The sequence below is a fragment of the Dunckerocampus dactyliophorus genome, chromosome 21, assembly GCF_027744805.1.
Source record: "Dunckerocampus dactyliophorus isolate RoL2022-P2 chromosome 21, RoL_Ddac_1.1, whole genome shotgun sequence".
NCBI classification, from domain to species: Eukaryota; Metazoa; Chordata; class Actinopteri; order Syngnathiformes; family Syngnathidae; genus Dunckerocampus; species Dunckerocampus dactyliophorus.
In genome coordinates this window covers 2,891,583-2,909,605 of record NC_072839.1, presented here as the reverse complement: position 1 = coordinate 2,909,605, position 18,023 = coordinate 2,891,583, and the positions used below count along the sequence as shown (strand labels likewise).

The window sequence follows — 18,023 nt, the reverse complement described above, 5'->3', positions numbered from 1 at the left end:
GCTCATCAGACTGTGACACGGCCATTCTTCCTGGAACCGCTATTAATACATTAGGACAGCTAAATCCGTGTTGGTGTGATTCATTATCCCATGTCTGAAATTAGGATACTTTCACTTTTGCCATTTCCCATCTCGAAGCTGAGAGAGTAGCCCTTCTCCGAAATAGACCCCAGCCGCATTCCTGTCTCTCTTTTCCTGGCTCCTCGTTACAGTTGCCTGATGAGCAGTAAATCCTTCAAGTCTCTTTATGTGCATTTTGTCCGGCTTTGGTTTCCCGTCCATCTCCTGATTTGTCAGTATTCTTGCAATGAAAAACGCCTGACAAGGTATCTATGTGCCATCCAGGGATGCTGACACATACTGGCCTGTGCCTTTGCACATCAATCACACAGCATCCATTTTTCTCTGTCTTGTAAAACACGGGGCTAACATCAAACATCTCTCGTTGCGGGCATAGCAAATGGCGCCAGAACCACTTTGGCCACTCTACTTGCTATTGGTAAAGGTGCTCATTTATTTACATGCAGTGTGTACAGAAATATTCTATTGAATCTTTTTATTTTGACAAAAAAAAGAAGGCATATTGTGAAAAGCTGATATCTTGATGTAAACCACCGCTGCTTGTCATCAACCGAGCTGATTTGTCATCGTCTTTTCTGAGGATTCACTGCTACAAACGTTATCACATACACTAACGTTTGCTGACACTGCAAATTTCCTTGCGCTGACAAGATTTGTCATCTTAAATGTAACCGTACACTTTTTAAAAATGAATCTTAACATTTTTACACTAAATACAAGTTAAATATGTAAAAAGATAATGTAATTATCATAATACAGTACATATGTAATATATTGTATATAAATATATATAATTCAAGAACATACTTTCAAAAATATTAGTTTCTTATAGTATTATGTAATTTTTCTTTAAATGATGTAATATATACTACTGTGTATAATGTAATTTAATCTGTTACATAAAATATTTATTTAAACTTTTCTTGCAAATTGAGCCAAAAAAAGCTTTCAGATGGTGTTTATTCCCTTAAATGAAGGGAATTTTTGTTTATTCTTATACATATATTTTTCTCAACATGAAAAAAACGACAAAAAGCAATTAACTTGGTGATAAATGCATATGTAGTTTGTTACTGCAGTGACATCAACAGTGGGTTTTATTACCAGGAAGCAAATTGGCCTAACATAGAAAGTGCCTGGTAGGAACAAAATACTTACTCAAAAAAAAAAAACAATTTTGACCAATATTTACAAATGTTATGTCTTCGATTTCCATTTTTTGTAGTGTGGACGCTGCAGTAGTCCACTTCTGCAGCAGACCGTTTTCTTGACGCCCACAGTCTACTTGAATGAAACGAGTCTCCTCGCCACATGAGTGTAAATACAGGACGTCCTCGTTCTGCTCCATCGTTGACTCGTGCGAGGAGAGTAGAGCTGAGCCGACGCAATGCAGTGAAAATCAGAATTTGATACACCCCTCCAGTGACCAACTACAATTCCCCTTTCAGGAGTCCTACACTAAACGACAACATCGTCATCTGTCAGGTGACCACCCCTCACAGCAGTACCCATGTTTTCACATCTCATTCTTTCCCTCGCTGGGGCATGAAATTCCCAATGAGTCAGTGCTAGCCAGCGCCTCCTTTCCCATCCCTCTGCGACGACGAGGGTCGCCGCCACCCTCGGAGCCAGTTGGATCATTTAATCCTCCTGTCAGGCAATATCAAGCAGATGTCGGCATCAAAGGAGCAACCAGTCTATAAATCACAGCTTGTTTGTTGGATCGGAGGCTGCGCCAAGAACCACCCATCTTACAAGAAACTACCACACACCAGGACTTGTCCGTACACCAGTCATCACGTGAGCGCCTTTATCTTGGCCTACTCTCACGGCCTTCGTCCTTTTCACGTGTACCTGCGTAGCTTATGAGGTATTTAGTCAGAAATCTTGGTGTCGGATCATATTTTCTCTGATCTGTGCCTGAACTGTATGCGTTCATGGAATTGTTGCAATTGTTTAGTTCCTTGGGTGGCTTCCCGTCTTGGTCGTTGACAAAAGATTAACAGTTATGCATGTTTTCAGGCAGCCTGAGATGGAAAAAAAAAAAATAAAGGAAGAGAGCTCGAGGAAGTAAAGTGGAGAGAGGAGGGGGAAGCTGCTAAGAACCAAGAGCTTGATGGACTCGCATGCCAATATTCCCGACACATGCATCCTATGCATACGTTCTATTAAGCCCAGAGTGGGATATACAGGCGTCCGTCACAATATCGCGGTTTGATTATCGCTCCCTCTCGCTATATCACATTTTTGAAGTTGCAAATGACTGTTCAACCTCAGCAGCAATGGCAATCCCGCCGCGTTAAGAGAGAAAGCATTTTTGCCTTTGCCATCAAGAGAACGTGACGGTGTGAATAACTGACAGAAAATGGCATTGAATCCACATTTTTGCCAAGATTTTGGCTTTTGACAGCTGTGCTCTTAAACTTTTGATCAGCTGATGAACAGCCCCTTTCACTGTAATTGTTTGCAAGAAATCGCTCAAAAACATTTTGTCTCACTCCCGTTTCCTCTTTGTGCATTTTGAAGCTCTACACTAAACCTCAAGATGGAACAGTGCAATATGTCGATTCTTGCAATTTTTCAACTGGTCTTAAAGTTTTGATCAAGTGTTTATACACTTCTGTGTGTAATGTACTCGAAACAGCCGTGTCCCAAGGACTGCAGATGGAAATAAGCTGCATGCTAAATCCGGTGCACCATTCGATCCTATATAAATAATGTAAAGTGCACACTGTAAAGTAATTTTAAAAAATGTTACATAACATCTGCATAAACTGTCAGCTTTGATATATTGTGCTCCAAGGCCCCTCTGCAACATGCTTCCGTGCAGTAAATGTCTTTATTCAGGATTACTGATAAGTCACCATGAACATAGTTTGGCAATTATACAATTTTAGTATATTTTAAAGGGGGTTTATCTCATAAATGTGCTGGAATTTGAGCTAAGCTGCACAGTTGAGGTTGAATGCCAGATTTAAGTAAGTTTTGTGGCTTTCAGAGCTGTTCTCTTGTTGACAAACAAGTCCAGCAGTTGTTTTAATGTCTTCCATTAACGTTGCCGCCTTATTTTCTTAACTGAAACGAAACCACATGGGCGATTATGGTTGAGTGGACATTACCCCTCCGTTCTGCTAATGGAAGTGGAATGAGCCTGTTGTTGTGTCTAAAGATTGCTCATGGTTCCACTTATTGTTTTTAATCATTTGAAATTAGGCGCTCGCAGTTTGTTTTGATTGCAACAATTTGGACTGTGTGCGCCACCATTTGTGCTCTGATTAAGGACTTGAAACACCAGCCGGTGGTCAAAGCACAGTACGGCGGAACCTCTGTTTTCGTCATGGAGCCGCTCCAAAAGGGTAGAACGAAAACTGATTAAATATTTCTCCGAAGGAAGAAGGTTTAGGGCTGCAAATAACGATTATATTTGTAGTTGATTCATCTAAAGCTTGTTTTGATGAATCGATTAATTGGTTAACTCCTAGGCCAGGGGTCGGCAACCTGCGGCTCCGTAGCCCTTTTGCAATGCTTGAATTATTTATTTATTTTTTTAAACACCCGAGTGAGGAAAAGGCACATTTTTAACAAGACTTAAAAATATGCGACTTTCTGTAAGCCCGTACATGTATCCTGGCTGAGTTCTGACTTGGATGAGGGCGAGGAAGGGAGAAGGAGCTGATGTTTGACTGCCTGCGTGACGGAGGTATCTTTTCCCCCTGTGGTAAGCTAACCATGATTAGCGGTGTGGTCAGCATCATATCAGAAAAGAGGCCAAAATATTGATCAGTTTTCTAAAGTCAACGCTGATGTGCAGCGTGAGTATCTTGTTTTGCCTGAAACACAAAATAGGTCTGCTTTTATGAATGACATTTTTTAAAAAAATCACATTTGAGAGGCTTAAATCAGAAAGTTGCATTTTCAAAGGAAAAAAAGCAACCCAAAATACTTCATCATTGATTCATTGTTGCAGCTCTAATCCGCAGTGCGCTTCGACGCCTCGTGAGCGCACAGCACAGTGCTGGAATGGAGGAAGGAAGGAGGAAGATACGGAGCGGTTTATCATTTTTTGCGTGTGCTCTATGAAAAAAATAAACCACTCCCACATAATGCGAAATATGTACAAAAACAGACATATTTGTGTCAATAATTTTCCATCGTATATTGATTAGTTAAGCATGTACTGCTTTGCTTCTGCGTGGAACCTAATACATTATTGTGTGCTTTCCTAAATGAGCCACACCTGCTACTCACACACACACAAACCCTGCTCTCGGACCTAACAGGAAGTAGATGTGATTGCAGAAGCATGACCTAACGCCAGCCGGTGTTTGTTTTAGGTCTCCCAGGTGACCAGAGGCTAGAGGAAGGAAACTGAGCCCTCATCACTAGAGACTGTCATCGAGGAGCGTGTTACTCCTAATGCGTGTTCTTGTACGTCACTGCCTGTGTGTGTCTCATGTATGAATAACATGAGTGTATGGGCGGGTAGCAGTGTGACCATTGAGAGCAGATGTTTTAGACCACCTGGTGTAGCTGCTCGCAGAGTGTGCTGCACACGGTGCCTTAACACACACACACACACACACAAATGCACAAACACGCGTTCACGTGGCTCTGCAGAAGCTTTCTCCGTGAAGAACCAGGCCCTCAAGCCTCGGACCTGTTTTGTGTATCTGTGTAGGAATAAAATCAGCGTTTTTATTGGCAGAACTCAGATTTCCACTCCTGTTGATTCGACAGGTGTTGAAGGAGAGCGGACCCCCGCACATGAAAAGCTTCCTGACCCGCGTCACAGTGGGGGAGTTCTCTGCCGAGGGCGAGGGCAACAGCAAAAAGCTGTCCAAGAAGCGTGCCGCTTTGTCCATTCTGCAGGACCTGAAGAAGCTGCCCTTCATCCCGGCCGTGGAGAAACCCAAAACACACTACAAAAAACGCACCAAGACCATCCTCAAGGTACCGCAGCCCCGGGTGGGGAGGTGTCGGAACACAACGTATTAACTCATATAGTGGAAGCAGGCTTTTATTTACTCGACTGCAGCGACTACTTACTCTACTATGCGCAAGGTGTTTCTCAGAAAGGGAAAAAATGCATTTTAGAATATTTTGACTAAGACCTTTTTAAAGGCTCAGGAAGTTTTTGTAGTTGTCGTCGTAATCATTAACATAAAACATTCTTGAATTGGCCGCACCGTGGCCTAGTGGTTAGCATGTTGGCCACACAGCCAGATCAGAAAGAGATGGGTTCGAATCTTCATTGGGCGTGCTTGTGTGGAGTTTGCATGTTCTCCCCGTGCGTGCGTGGGTTTTCTCCAGGTACTCCGGAGAAAACATTTAGAAAACATGCATATTAGGTTAGTTGGCGACTCTAAATCGTCCATAGGTTTGAATGTGAGCGTGAATACTTGTCTGTATTTGCCCTGCCCTGCGATTGGCTGGCGACCAGTCCGGGTATACCCTGCCTTTTGCCCGAAGCCAGCATTCCCACAACCCTAGTGAGGATAAGCAGAATAGAAAATTGATGGATGGATATTCTTGAATCAGTAGAATGTTTCACATTTTAATTAAACTGCTGAGCGAAATTAAGATGTAAAAATATCTTTAATGCATTTCACTTGCTGTCTTCCAGCTGGTGCTGCTGCTGTCAAAACTAAAAATATTTTTTTTAAAAACTGGCGCTTCCTCTATGGAAGTACCTTCCGGCTCACGCACACCCCCGCACCTTCAGGATGAGGCTATTACTGCAGCGCCCCCGTATGACATTTCTGTTTATTTTATTGTTATGTTAGCAAGAATAACAGGACACAGGCTGTAGAAAGGCGTTTCTGCAAAATAATATTGGCCACAAATTGCTGACAACCAGAAACTGTCAGGCGCCACGATACAACTCAAGACAAACTCAGCCGAGAAGAGATGCTCACGGCAGCCTCATCTTTGGTTTCTGCCCTGTATTTGATGAGGAAATGTGCAAATTAAGCCATTTTTACTTAGGAAAACGAGGCTCTGCCTCAACTCTACTGTAAACCTGAGCTTTATAGACGCTGTTGCTTTTTGGGTAGGACGACGCACCCATTCATAGTGACCGGATACTGTGCTTTTGAGACTAAAGGGCACTATTTGAGGAAATATATTAGGAAGTGACGTGCGATACCGATATGATATGGAGTAAAATTCAGGCTGGTATCTGCAATACCGATCCGATACAGATAGTAATTCCTAATGCGTCGGGTAAGTTTTAAAAAGTAGTGTATTAATATCATAGCATAATGAATACAATGTATTCAAGTAAATATATTAAATAACTTAATTGATTTAATTATTTTATTTTAATCCTTGAAGTATATTGAGGTAGCGGGGTGATTTCCAATATAGCCAAGCTAATATCAACAGCAACAACAGATCACAGAATCATGAATTATGTGAAATTGTGAACAATAAAAAAGAAATTAAGTAAAATAATAAAACCAAAAATTATAATCACTGCTATAAGAATTTAAACTTCAAACATTACCACAAATGAGTGAAGTATTTTGATTTGAGAATCAATTTTTGAGCATGAAGAGCTGGTATCGGAAGTGTTTATTTCAGGAAGTATTGATATTTCAGTAACGATCCGCACATCACTAATAGTAGGTCATACATTTAAGTTATGTTTATGCTACCCGTTGTGCAATGACAGATGTCCAACCATTCATTTTTTTCCGTGTATTTATTTCAGTAACGAGTTTCTCGTCCTGCCACAAAGTGATCATGTGTCCCACTTTCGTGTCCTCCAGACAGGACCGGACTATGGCCAAGGCATGAACCCCATCAGCCGTCTGGCCCAGATCCAACAGGCCAAGAAGGAAAAAGAACCCGAGTATTTGCTGCTTTCTGAGAGAGGGATGCCCCGACGCAGGGAGTTTATCATGCAGGTACTGTACACAATATGTCTTTTCCCCGTCAAACACGTGCCTGTCTGAGCCCATGGACCGTCTCATGTTCTCTCAAACCTCTGACAGACCGGTTGACGATTACAATATCGTAATTGTCATTTCCCGGTGCATAAAACAAAGAAAAGCACACAAACATCAAATGAAAACCACAAACTACTGACTTCCCATGGGCACGAGCGTGGAGTTTTTCCCAGAGACAAGATGATAATGGAGTGGTTTGATGTGTGCGTGGGTGACAGGTGCGGCGTCTTTACTGCCACTGTGGAAAGTGCCAGGTAGTTCCTTTTTTTTCCATTTTAATTAAAAACCACCTGGAAACCACACACAACACACACCATCTTTATGTATTTATATGGCAGGGACATTGCGCGATGCAAAGCATACATTCACAGACCAGAGATGGCGACAAGCTCATTGTCATTTGTCATTGTCCATGCCACCAGTTTCACAAAACGTCACCAAATTTTCTGGAGGCGTCAACCGTGACGGCACGTGTGGATAAGCTCGTACAAACCCATGTTCTAAAACAGGAAGTCAGCCGTTTGGCAATTTTGGAGCAAAAACCAGGGGTTGTATTTCACCCAACGAGTCCCAGGCACTTTGACCACATGAGAATCACAGACTACGTTTACATGCAGTCAATATTAGTTTTCGGAAACATTCGGAATAACCCGTTTGCATGCGTCAAACCCGCATGGACAATGTTTTTCGACGCACGGTAAACGTCATGACGCAATGCGTGTCATTCTTCCAGTATCCAAAAACAACATCGGCACGGCGGATAATGAACGCCTTTGTTTGCATTTTAGTGCTGCTATTGACCCACCACCAGTAGTAAAATATACTTATTCCCAAAATTCAAATATATTTACCTTATATGTAAATACATGTTTTGCATTGTGGTAGTTGACGATTTAACCCAGCATAGTGTTCCTGTTTGTTCCTGACAAATCAGGCGTATATATTTTTTTATAGTTTCAACTACATTTTCTCATTTTGCTTGTCAGCTTTCCTTTTAGTGTCCCAGCTGTATTGTCTTTTTCCATGATCCTCTTCTTTCTTAAGTGGAACGGAGCTTCTCGAAGCATCAGGCAGTAATTCAGCCTCAAACCTATTCTCCATGCCTCTTTGATACGCACATCAGGCCCCTGTGAATGTATGTGCCTTCCTTTTGTGCAGTCCGCTCGCTCTTCTTAAATTTCCTCATTGTTCTGTTGCCGTAAGCGCCGGGAATGAAGAGAGTCTCCGTTTACTAATCTTTCGTCTGAAGTTGCAGAAAAATGTTTCACTTTGTGTCCCTTGCCTTTTAATGAGCTGATTGTATTTATTATTTTAGGAATTATTGTGTTTATTCAACAGGTCGTTCTCCTCGTTATGGTTTCTTTGATGGATTCAGACAAGCACTTAACGAGCACGGAGCACTTTGAGTAAACCCACCGTAGCCGCCATAATGTTATTTGTACAGCGTAATTGTCTGTTTGCATAGCAGATATTCTCTTGGAAATATCTGCTTACATTATGCGTCGACAGATTTAATGTTTTGGGATCAAAGGAAAAACAAACATTGGAATTAGATCCCTTTTTTGAGGGGGAAATATAAATGATATGTCTGGCTCCTCAGTGCAGAGAAGGGGATCTGCATATTCTTGGCTTTAAGTGAATGAAACTGCAAAAGGCATTTATGAATTGGCGATATTGGAAGTCTGTTTTAGATGTAGAGGTAGAGAAAGTGTGGATGTTATTTCATGTCCTGAGATGAAAGAGCAACAGCAGGTAACTGTAGCACAAATAATGCAAGATCTGTAAGGGGCTTGCAAACACAGAACACCCTCAAGAAGGGCTTCTTGGATCGATGAAGAGGTCATAAACCTTAAGGAGGAAAATAACGCACTGTGCAAGGATACCAAGGCACTACAGGACTATATCAAGGTACTACAATATAATGCTGCCTTGTGCGTTGCTCTTAAGGAGGTTAAAAACCCTATGGAGGAAAATGGAGCACTACGCAATGATACCAAGGTACTACAGGATGATCCAAAGGTATTACTGGACGATCATGCTGCCTTGCACGCCACTCTTGGAAGAGAAGGAAGCAAAGGTCAAATGACAAGGCAGTCCAGAACAAAGGAGAACCAGTTGAAATGGATATTGCTTCAACAAAGCAAGAAATTAACAACTTTCAAAAATAAAAGGATGTAGATGTAGATATCAACACCATCGATACTTGCATCCCACTGTATAGCAGGAACAACGGCACACCCATCATCACCGTTCACCAACAGGAAATTCCGAAACAGAAGCTGAAAGGTACAAACGTCTTCATGAAAGAGCGTCTGACAAAACGCAATCACGAGACTTGAGAGAGCATGGAAAGATTCAAGGTAACTTGGAGCGCCAAGGGCAACATCTTCATCAAGTTAATGGAGGACCAGAAGGAGGCAAGAGTGCTTGTTGTCAAAGATATCAATGATCTGGATACATATTAAAGATCACATCACCATGGCAACAAGGAAAATGGAGGATACAACCCACAAAGAACCATGCGGTTGGAAGATGGCATTCAATAACATTTGACATCATTACCACGTTGAAAGGGCCTGTTGAACAAGAAGCACTGGAATTAGGAACGCGTGTATCTACTGTACATTCAACAGCAGGACAGGAAGACCTGGAAGTGGAAACCTTTATCTGTAAAGACCACAAGCAATTGGGTTGGAGAATGGTACACACATAGACAACAGTAAAGGGAAAAACATTTTTTTCTTTTTTCAAACTACTTTCATTATATAGAAGAATAATGTAAATAGTGCACGTTGAATACAGCAAGTGAACAAATGCAAAATAATAAATAAATAAATAAGCTCTGCTCCTTCCTACCTCTTTTCAGGCATGTGCAATTGTAACATCAAGTATTCCAGTGTAACCTGTATGCACGTTTGAAATAAATTCAACCATAGCTATATTTCTTGCAATGTTGTTGGTGCAGGTGAAGGTGAACAGCGAGGTTGCCACGGGGACGGGGCCAAACAAGAAGGTGGCCAAACGGAACGCTGCTGAGGCAATGTTGCTGCAGCTGGGATACAAAGCATCCACGCTCCCTCAAAATCCCACTGAGGTATTTGTTCATTTTTAATGATTTTTGGTTTTCGGATACGATGATTTACAAATGATAAAAGCACTTCTCTCCCTACTCAACTCAGCTGTCACACAGATCCAGAATGGCTGGGCTTTAGTGTTGCACACACGTGTGTTTGTGACTGTGTAGGCAAACATGCATACCATCACAGCAGCACACTGAATAGGAGCCTTTTGAGGGTAACTAAACATTGACAACCCCCCTGATTAAAAAGCTGGCCGAGACAGACACTCGGCTCCTTAAGCGTTCTCTCATGTGAGCGCTCGTCTCTTTGTGGTCCAAACAGTAGGAAGGAACTTGTCTGACATGCGTGAAAAAGCTGTCTGTTCAAGAATACATCTCTCTTACTTACCTCTCCCCCCCACCCCCCTCTCCGCCTCCCTCTGCATCACCACAGATGGACAACAAAGGCTGGAATGGACAAAAGGCGCCTTTTACCGAAGCGACGAGCAACAGTGAGTATCGGCACGTCTCCTCGTGTCTCTTTCCATTTCCTTCTCCCCTCTCCCCGCGTCTCAATCGCTCCCTCCGTCCCCAGGTGGTTTTATCTGCCGAGATGGCCCGGCGTTTAATCTCTGTGACTGGTCAATGGGCATCTGACTGTCAGCTTAATCGGCCGTGCGTCCTCGTGGGGAGCCTGCGAATGCAGGGTCCATTCAGTCAGGCTTACAGGGCCCGCACACTGAGGCCCTCCGGGGAGTCCCCCCGCTGCCTTCCTACGCACAAAAACGCCAGCATTTCACTCAGGATTAACACACAAGAGCCCACAGGCACATAATCCTGCATACCACAAGTTGATGCAGGCGATTTATACAAACATATGATCAACAATTTGCTCAAGACAGGATCTCTTAACCCATTTCAGAATGAGAGCGTATTTAGCTTTGAAGTCACCCACAGCACTACCTTCAAAGGAGGTGTGTATTAACCATTCATAGTATGCTCTATCTTTACACAATACAGTCGTCAGGAAAATATGGTTTGTTATTGCACTTAGAAAATATTTTGTGGCCACTATTCCAGATCCGTATTTCTGCTAAGGTACACATTTTAATGTCACACTGACTTGCTATGATTATCTGCTCAAGGCTGAAGGCCTCTTGTCTCCAAAACAAGTCCTCCACATGCTTATCTCCTGATTCAAATAGCCTTGGGTGTCTGGCCACCTGAGTGATAGCGTTATTCCTTGTTTAGAAATTGAATATTTTCATAGTTGGAGAATAAAAAACTGTTTATGGCCTTCTAAATATGTTTAACATTATTAGAGCCTTCCAGACATGCACTAACACCCCTATAGTCACCGTTACACACGTATCACCCACTATAGTAGACATAACAGAAAATATTATAAAATAAGACTTGATAAGAATTCATAAATGAGGCTCCTGCTCATGTGCGTTGCAACAAATGTGTTCCGGTGGAAGGGAGGGTGAGTGCAGGTGGGACGGGAAGTAATTTCAGGGGTTCTGAGTGGAGTGTCTTCTGAATGTTTTAGTTCATTTATCCATTTTTATGTTTGAGTATGCTTATTTTAGGCCAAAAAAAGTTTTAACCTTTGTTACTATTAGGCAGTATTCTCCACAAAACAGCATGGTTTATTAATATACTTAAAAAAAAAAAACTGAGTGAAGCCGGCAAAGTCGAAGCACAGTGGTGAAGGATGACTGTACTACAAGACAGACGTACGCCCCAGTTTTCTGTACGATTCGGTTTTGTGTAGGAAGCAGCTGCTGTCTGTCAGCAGTATTTCTTTTCTTTAGTAGGCCGGTTTGTCTGCAATCAAAATAGTCGTCACTGCTTTTTCTTTTTTCTTGTTTTTTTTTCCTTTAATGACTCTGCTTTCTCTTATTGTTTTATCCTCCAGGATTTCCGCTTTTACTCTCTTCAGTATGGGAGTTGAAGTGAAACCTTTACGGCTTGCTTGATTTCCTCACGTATAAAAGCAGATGAAGAAATAAATAGCCAATGTGACGTGCACAAACAGATCGGTATTTTAAATTCAAACGTGCTGTCATCACTCTGATCCACTGAGGCCTTTTGGCAGCGCTGTGTTGCCCTGACACGAATATCCAACCACAGTCTGCTAAGGAAATGAATGGGATATCGTACAGAACAAGACTCATCGCTGAATATTGTTGCTCAATGTGTACACAATATGCAGACCAGAAGGGAGACATTTGTCATGTCATCCAATTTGTCAAGAGATGAATCTGAGCGAAATGGTTGTGGTTTGTATGGCAGCTCCAGCCAATGCTGGCCCAATAACTCCAGACAAAGCCTCCTGGGAAAGCACATCTCTCCCCTTCCAGCCATCTCCGTCTTAGTTAGCATTTCACTTAACTGTCTGCTAACTGGCTCGCTATGATCGCACCAGCTTTAAATCACATTTGTTGCACAAACAACATTTACAAGCCATTCAACATGAAACCGCTTGTCAACTACAAAGGCTTTTGTGTTTGTTTTTTGTGTCCATGATGGGCCGCATGTTGTTGCTGCCTGTTGTCGTGATTGCCAGTGCACAATAGAAGCAGGAGTAGTGCGCGGTTTTCACAACTCCTCTCTAGTAAATCATCTTTTACAATGATTTAAACCAGGGGTGTCCAAAGTTTTTCCAGCGAAGGCCACATAGTGAAAAATGAGAGGATGCAGGGGCCACTTTGATATTTTGTAAAGCTATGCTAAGAAGTTAAAAAAAATGTATATATATATATATATATATATATTTCAAGAACAAAAAATGCATCTCAGGTGAAAAGCCCATTAATATCTCTTTTTTTCAAAATACTTCTACTTTCCTCTGAAATAATCTTCGTAAATTTTCTTATTATATTTATTTATTAATGAGGGTAACTAAACATTGACAACCCCCCTGATTAAAAAGCTGGCCGAGACAGACACTCGGCTCCTTAAGCGTAATAATTATTATATTTATTATATTTAATCCCATATTTTGACTTTATTTGTATAATATAACTTTTTCCCGGCCTAATTTTCTTCTTTCTAACTTATTTTGTTTTGGTTCTCATAATATGATGACTTTGTGAAATCTCATTTGTTTTCCTCATAATATCACTTATTGTAAAATTGCAACTTTTTGTCCTCATGAGAATGCGACTTTTTGTCTTGCGGCTTCAACTTGCAAACTTCTTGTTGTAATTCTGACTTTATTTTCATATTTGGACTTTATTATCGTAACCTAATTTTCCAAAAAATTTAGCTTTGTTTGTTGCTTTGTTTTTTTCATATTGCTTTTTTTTTTTTTTTTAAAGTATTTCTTTAGTATTTAAACTTTAAGCTACTAAAATGATATTGTTCATAATATTACAACATTCTTGGAAAAATTACTTTTTTTTCTCATTAGATTTGTTTTTTTCCTCAATATTTTGATTTTTATGCTTGTAAAATTTAGCATTTTTGCTGTTTTTTAGTTTTCTTATTAAATTTTAATTTGAGATTGTAATGTCGGCCACTTTAAACAGCCGGTGGTCGCAAATGGCCCCCCCGGGTCGCACTTTGGACACCCCTTAACTACGGTAAATATGAAATGGGCTTCAACATAACACACCCTACTGAGTGTGTGTGTGTTTGTGTGTGTCTTTCCGTCCTTTTGGTCTGTGCACGCTGCGGGATGCGGTGCATCAACAAACCGGGTGGCTTCCAGGCAGGAAGGGAGCGCAAAAGAAAGAACTAAGAGTGATTTTTCTCTCGGCTATTCCCATGGGCCCGGCGGCCAGGCTTTTCACCGGAGTTGCCACATTTCATTTCCTGCTGTGCATGTGTGTGCGCGCGTCCGTGTGTCCGCCGCATTGTGTGCATGTGTGAACTACGCAAAGGTTTCGCTCCGCCGCGGTGATTTATAGCAGCGGGCTCTGGCCCTATCTGTTTTCGATCAGTCTCATGCTTGGCTCTGGCTTCCCTCCAGCGCTCCCCTGGCCCACCGGACGCCGAGCATGGGTGGGACCCCTCAAACTGCCTGGAAACTTGCACCGTTTTTTTTTTCTTTTCTTTTCTCTTCATTCCCTCCTCACTTCTCAGCTTCACCCTCTTCTTTTGCCCATCTTCTGTTTTCTCTCACTTGCCCCCACTTTGCAATCTGAAATTGCTCAGTCTCACGCTTCTGACGGCTTCACATCCTCGCATTCACACCCACGCGCACACACACACCAGCACTCACATGGATTACATTCCCTGCTCTTTGTCCACGGCTGATGTCATGTTGGCCAGCATCTTTGGTTTTTTATGACGCTGCATGGCCAGTTTGTGTAAATTGAAATTCATGACTGGAAAAGGGGGTGTCTTTGCCATTGTTATAGCGTGAGTAATAACGCTTGGATTTCATCGCAGCGCTCCAGTGCCTACTCTGCCTGTTAACGTTGGGCGACGCCGTCTTTCGATTCCCAGAAACCTTCGACTAAAGTGCAAGCGCACAAATGTCCGTCATCGTAACTCAAACAGGAAGTACGCTGTCAGTCATGCGCTCGCTCCAGCACTTTCTTCCCAGCTGTTGGTCCGTGCACACACAAACAAGCACACGCACACACACACACACACACACACACACACACAGCTGGTCTTCCTGTCTCTGGTGACCTTGGCTGGACTTTGGAGGCTCCGCATGGTTTTCACATCCACTCCTCCCCATCACAACCTGGCTCCCTCACTTTTATCCTCACTCACTCCCTTCACATCTCCTCCTATTTGTCTTTCACGCCTCGTATTCTCCCCTCTTCGCTTTTAATCGGAGCCACGGAGTGACGAAAGTAGCGCGCCTTTCCTCCGTCCACCTGTTGTGACCGTTTCGGGGCGGTGATGTCAGAGCGCAGCGGGGACTCCAAAATCAACAGATGAGATTTATCGAGGCGATCTGAGTTGGAAGACTGTAGAAGGTGTAGAACCGTAGCACGTCTGGATGGAGCCGTGTCCTGTTAAAGAGGAGCTGGTCAGACAAAACAGATGCCTTGGCCTGTTAACGCAAACCACACGGGCCATTTCTCTGGGCCAACGAAAAGCACTTGCAGGAGGCGAGACACAGACCCTGCGGTTTGTACGGACATGGTGGCTTGTACATCCCTGGTGGTTTACTCATCAGTGGACAAGGATCCCTAATTAGGGGCTAACACTTATTTTCTTGGGGAAATACCGTACTTTGCGGCCTGTAAGTCACATTAACAGTATTTATGATCCACCTATCATCAGTGATCGAGTGTCATGGCTCCCCTCCTAATAACATTAAATTCACAAGAGAAGATTAAACCAGAGGGAGGGAGCAGTGTTTACAACAGGGGTGTCCACAGTGCAGCCCTGGGGCCAATTTCGGCCTACGACTGTTTATTTTTATTTTTTATTGGCCCTCAGGATATTCTTTAAATACAATTTGAACAAGAAAATAAAAAACAGCAGTAATGGGGGTGGAGAAAGACCAGTAATTTGACAAGAATTAAGACCAAATATTAAGAGAGTAAAGTTCTAGTAAGTGAAGCAATAACATACATTTGAAATATTAAAGGGAAAAAAGTATGCCAAACAACCAAACCAAAGAATAAAGTTGCAATTTTTGGGGGAAAATGTAGGTTGGGAAAAAGTTAGTAAATAGTATTAAATAGTAAATGGTATTACCATAATAAAGTCAAAATATTGTGAGGGGAAAAAATGTACATGGAGAAAGTCAAAAACGGCAAAAAGGGTAATGAGGAGAAAAAATTTAATATGCTTTGTCACAAATAAAAACTTACCTATTTCATAAATATTAGAATGTTCTTGAAGAAGACTCTTAATACGTGGCATGCCTGGACGCATCCTGGTCTGCAGTAACAGCTGTATGTTAACACCAAAATTTCCTTTTTGAAGTAAAAAATGAATGAAAAAAATAGACTGAAAAGTCATACCTTAGTCAGTGGCTGACGCAGCAGCTACAATCTCACGGCTAGACATAGTTATCGTCCGAATAAACACTGCTGTCTAAAATACCACATTTCTCACAGATACAGTGTATCATTATAGTTGCACATTACTTACAGACACCTAGTGTCCAAGGCAGAAGCATATTAGAAAGTAATCCATAACAAATAGCGTCCCGTATGCTCTGTATCATTAAATTTGTGTGCCTGACGTGTCACACCCAACTTTAACTAGGCAGCACATATTTTGATATATAAAGCACCAGTCAAAGGTTTGGAGGCGCACTTTCATTCAACATGATGGGAAAGAATCTCTAAACTTTTGACTGGTAATTTAGGTTGACTATAAGTCACAGAACCAGCCAAGCTATGGAAAAAAAGTGGGTTATTCTCCGGAAAATGGGCTACTATTGACAACCTGTAATATTCGTATTTATCTGTACAAACCACTGTATGAGCTGCTGGCACCAGCATCATTCAAGCATGAATGAAGACCTGCTGAACTTGAACAGATTTTATAGTACAGCCTCATGCCTCCCGGAAAATAAATTCAGAACCCCCCTACTATTTAGAAGCAATGGGCTAACATCATATCATGCATATCATCAATTAAACACAGAATGTAAGTGTCGATGGCCAAGGTAGCTTCACTTCTGAAGTGATCCCGGAAGCTCAGTGAAGGATCACAAACCACATCACGTCCCAGTTCTCCTCCTCCCTATCACTGTTTGGTTAAGGCGTTCAGCGGGATTCCAGTTAGCAGATAGCGCTGTTTCTCATCAGTGATGCAACACCGGCGGTTGTGTTGATATTGGTAAATGTGTCTCTGCTTGTGGTTCCGGGTGATAAAAGAGTCTGCGCCCCTTTCCCAGCGGACACGCTGATGGAGCCCTGAACGGCCAAAACCACACATAAGGATGGAATGCCACTTTAGGAGCCAAAGCACGCACACGCACACGCACACACACACGCACCCTTATATGTACAAACAAAGTTGTGTAGCTGTCATTTCAGTGGTTGTGATGTTACACTTCCTATGGAATACCGGAAGCTTACTAAGAGCTTTTGCCATTCCTACCCTGCACACATCCCCTAAAAAGCATTACATTGAATCTGGGATTGCTTTTTTATCACCCGTCTATCTCCCCCAGCCCAGAAAGGTCTGCTCCACCTCAGCCCCGACATCTACCAGGAGATGGAGGCCAGCCGGAAGCAGGGGGGTAGTGCCCCATCCCCTAATGGTGGCAGCGGCTCCATCAACTACCTGGCCTCCAAAGACGTGAATCCATGCGCCGCCCCATCACCCCCGGGACACACCCCTCCATACTACATCGCTCCATCCTCTTCTCCCGGCCCGACGAGCACCATGGCCAGGGAGCTGCTGCTAAACGGTCAGTCGCCGACAGCTGCCGACACTTCTGTGCCGCCGGTGAAGGGGAAGAGTCCGCCCTTGGCCTGTGGTGTGTCTGTGCAACCCGCACAGCAGCTGGAGTACCTGGCTCGCATCCAGGGCTTCCAGGTGAGCCACAAAACGGGCTACTACTGATGTCTCGCTTAATGACTAATGCATCCTGTATTTCCGACACAACCACACTGGAAACGCTGACATTGCTCAGTCCACACAGATATCATATCATTATAGTTACACATTACTTACAGGTGTAGTCTCCAAGGCAGAAACATTATTACATGACAAAAAGCGCCCGCTCTGCTCTGTCTATACGCCCACCACTTTACGGAGGACTCTTTGTAAAAAAAAAAAAAAAAAGCAGGCTTCGCTCTACATTTTAAAACAGTCTGGTGGGGAATGGTATATCATAATTACAGTACTAATGTCATCCATTAGGACATCAGCATGAGACTTTCAGGGGTGAACATGCAAGTCTTACCAAAAATCATCACGCACACTCCCCGCCTCAAACTCTCTCAGGCTGTGTGGTCTTGGCTAACCTGCACGCTAAGAAGAAGAGAAAAATAAAA

At 42.6% G+C, this 18,023-nt stretch overlaps 1 protein-coding gene across 1 annotated transcript in view; it reads left to right on the top strand.

Moving 5' to 3' along the window:
• stau2 (staufen double-stranded RNA binding protein 2) overlaps positions 1 to 18,023 on the top strand; it is an 87,321-nt gene that overhangs the window by 26,174 nt on the left and 43,124 nt on the right. The window contains exons 8-12 of the mRNA XM_054766357.1: positions 4,819 to 5,031; positions 6,852 to 6,989; positions 9,997 to 10,125; positions 10,544 to 10,601; positions 17,195 to 17,562. Of these exons, the coding sequence (XP_054622332.1) occupies positions 4,819 to 5,031; positions 6,852 to 6,989; positions 9,997 to 10,125; positions 10,544 to 10,601; positions 17,195 to 17,562 (906 nt within the window). The remainder of the gene's footprint in view (positions 1 to 4,818; positions 5,032 to 6,851; positions 6,990 to 9,996; positions 10,126 to 10,543; positions 10,602 to 17,194; positions 17,563 to 18,023) is intronic.